Source organism: Papaver somniferum, chromosome 11 (assembly GCF_003573695.1).
Source record: "Papaver somniferum cultivar HN1 chromosome 11, ASM357369v1, whole genome shotgun sequence".
In the NCBI taxonomy this organism is placed as follows: domain Eukaryota; kingdom Viridiplantae; phylum Streptophyta; class Magnoliopsida; order Ranunculales; family Papaveraceae; genus Papaver; species Papaver somniferum.
This window is the reverse complement of record NC_039368.1, coordinates 139,873,472-139,876,511: the sequence shown is the minus strand read 5'-3', so window position 1 is coordinate 139,876,511 and position 3,040 is coordinate 139,873,472. Positions and strand designations below refer to the sequence as shown.

The 3,040-nt window shown below is 37.3% G+C and overlaps 1 protein-coding gene across 1 annotated transcript; it reads left to right on the top strand.

Moving 5' to 3' along the window:
* The first annotated feature begins 1,533 nt into the window (after positions 1 to 1,533).
* On the top strand, positions 1,534 to 2,634 carry LOC113325354 (F-box protein CPR1-like). Its single transcript, XM_026573550.1, has one exon. The coding sequence runs from the start codon at positions 1,534 to 1,536 to the stop codon at positions 2,632 to 2,634; it is 1,101 nt and encodes a 366-aa protein (XP_026429335.1).
* The last annotated feature ends 406 nt before the right edge of the window (positions 2,635 to 3,040 follow it).

The window sequence follows — 3,040 nt, the reverse complement described above, 5'->3', positions numbered from 1 at the left end:
CGAGGCTACACGTGAGGGGGCGCGTTGAAATTATTAGTCCCTCATTGTTGGGCAATCTAAGATTCTGCGGCTTATAATTCCTTAGGGCCTCTCCACTCATAGTCAATTGATTTTGAGTTGGATGCCCATATTCTAACAATGTTTGCCAAACAGCTAGGAGTATTCATGTGCTTAATTTAATGATCTTCGGAAGATACTAATCAACAGATGGTTGGGTAGTGCAAACATTCACCCGGATTAATTCACTTGGATTTTTGGTAATTAACCTAGGTATGTTTATAATCATCAGGAAACTTAAAACGGAAGAAAATTAATTAACCTAGGTATATTTATAATCATCAGGAAACTTAAAACGGAAGAAAATTAGTTAACTAATAATAGAGAGTGCTGTAGAGAGAGATGTATATCCTTACCCGCACCCAGCCCACGTTGTCACCACAATGGTTGCAGAAAGTGTGTAACACCTTCTGGCCTGCTGGATGAGTTCTTTTTGCAACTACTCTAAAATTAACATTAACGCTGCAAAAATGTCGAAATATATGAGTTACACTAAACGTGATTCTGTTATATCTATGAGCACAATCTGTTACATGTTGTGAAAGTGCTAATCTAATCGATTGTAAAGTTGGGGACAAAAACTCTGCTAGTTATTTTTCTGCACGAATTCTGTAATTGAGATGAATCTCGAGGTGATCGGCTCCAAAAAGTACAAACAGCTTATTAATTACCATGAAAACGTATATGAAAACGTAACTCATCTACAAGTGATCAAAAAAACCTAGGTGTGACATCTTGGAAAGATTTTGTGGTAACTCACTCAGCACCCAAGTTTCTGTACTCTTTTTCGGGTAGTGGACCGAAATATAAAACGGGAAGTACTGCTTCACAGACGTTGTCTTTCAAGGCGATGTTACGCGTCTATATGCGTTGTAGTATCTAGCGCAACAATATTTACTCCCTGGTTCATCAATTTTAATCGAATCATGATAGATAACCAATGAAAACCAAGACTTGCAAACACACTTGCATGCAAACAAAGATTTCAATGGTAACCTTGAAAGGATGTCAGGGTTAATCTCTTCTGGAAGATTTGACATTGTTTATCCTCCTCCTCCAGCTTCGAATTTCTCACCGAGAGCAAGAAATATTAATTACTAGCTAGGGTTTTTCTCCTTCTAAAATTAACGACTTTGTTGTATTAGTCTTGGTAGAAGCAGAAGAACAGACTCCCAAACCTAGACTCAAATCAAATAGCAGTCCTTTCCGGCTGTCTAGATCACCATCAGACGCACATCGTAGAGTGAGTCAAAGTGCGATTGTGCGAAATCCAACGAAAGGTAATAGACACGGCGGTCCAGGGTATTATAACCATTTCTCCCTAGCTATCTTGGCTATCTTATAACGATTTCGCCCTAGCTGTCTTGGCTATCTATATATATACCGATGTCTTGACTTGCACGGTTTGATCATGCTCTATCTTAGTACGAGAAAACCCTAATAAAACCCTAATTTTTTTTTCTCCTTTACTCTACAATGTCAAGTACTCCTGAAGAGATCTACCATGATATCCTTTTAAGGTTACCGGGGAAATCTTTGGTTTCATGTAAGTATGTTTGCAAGTCTTGGTATAAACTAATTTCTAATCCTAGTTTTATTAAGTCTCATCTTAATCTTGCTAACCAACGAAACAAGTATCGCCTTATGTTTGAATGTGATGAGATGAATAGCGTGAATTCCATAAGTTATGATTCGTTATCATCCTCGAACATATATGATGATGCTGTTGTTGTTGAAATGGATTTTTCCTCCATGTCTTCAAAATGTAGTAATGAATTGTTAGGTTCATGTAATGGCTTGGTATATGGCTTGAATAATCAGTTGGAATTATTTTTTCTGTGGAACCCAGCCACAAGGGAATACAAGAGATTACCCAAATCAGATGCTTATTATTATTACGGTACTTTCCATGGTTTGGGTTATGATTGTAAGAGCGAGGATTACAAGTTGGTAACTGTTAGGGATAGTTACAAGTGTTTTCTGGTTGAAGTCTATTCTTTAAAATCAAACTCATGGAAAAGCTTTAAAACCATCCAACGATATAGGCTGGGAACTCATTATGTAACCTACTCTGGGGTGTTGTTAAATGGAGCTCTTCATTGGCCCGGGGAACCCGGCACATTAGTCTCAATGAATATCAGCCAAGAGGGATTTGAAGTATTGGAATTGCCAATAACTCATGGTTATGACTTTATGAGTATAGGAGTGTTAGAAGGGTGCCTTTGTGTACTTTCTGATCATGTGGATGAAACTTTTGAAGTATGGGTAATGCAGGAATATGGAGTTCCAGAATCTTGGACTAAACTTTATGCGATTAAATTTCCGAGAAGAGAGTATCATTCCAGTATGGTGGAGTTATTAGCGTCGCTTAAGAATGGTAAGATTCTGTTTAAGAACGAGCCAATTCCAGATGTCAAGAATAGCGTATTTTTATATGACCCGCAGTGTAGAACTGCTAGACAACTAAATATTACTGGTTTAAACGATGGAGAAGCATTCAGTTATTTTGAAAGCCTGGTTTCGCTAAAGCCTTCTACTTTAGGAAAGAGAAAAAGAGAAGAATCACTGGAAATTTAATGAAGAGTATTACTAATTAAGAAGAGAAACAGGTAAACTCAACTCAGTTGTGGGTTGAGCCACCAGTTTTTATTAGGGTAGCAATGGGTAGTGTTAGATCTATCCTTCCTACCTATTGATTCCGTTAATTTGCATGTAATTCTTTTCTTTCATCTTTCTCTTCTCTATGAGGTTTTGGTTCTCCCCCCCTCCATTTCTGTTTTCTCTTTCTTTGATTAATAAATCCTCCTTGGGTGTTTTGCCAGGAAAAAAAGGTGAATGTGCTTAAACATAACATGTGATGGTAATTGATTTAGTTTTCTTGGTAAGGATATTTGTTTAAGTGAACTGTGCTATTCGTCCTCAATATATCCAATGATTTTTGTTGCCTCCTTTAACAACGGCAAATGAAAGATATTGTTCTGAT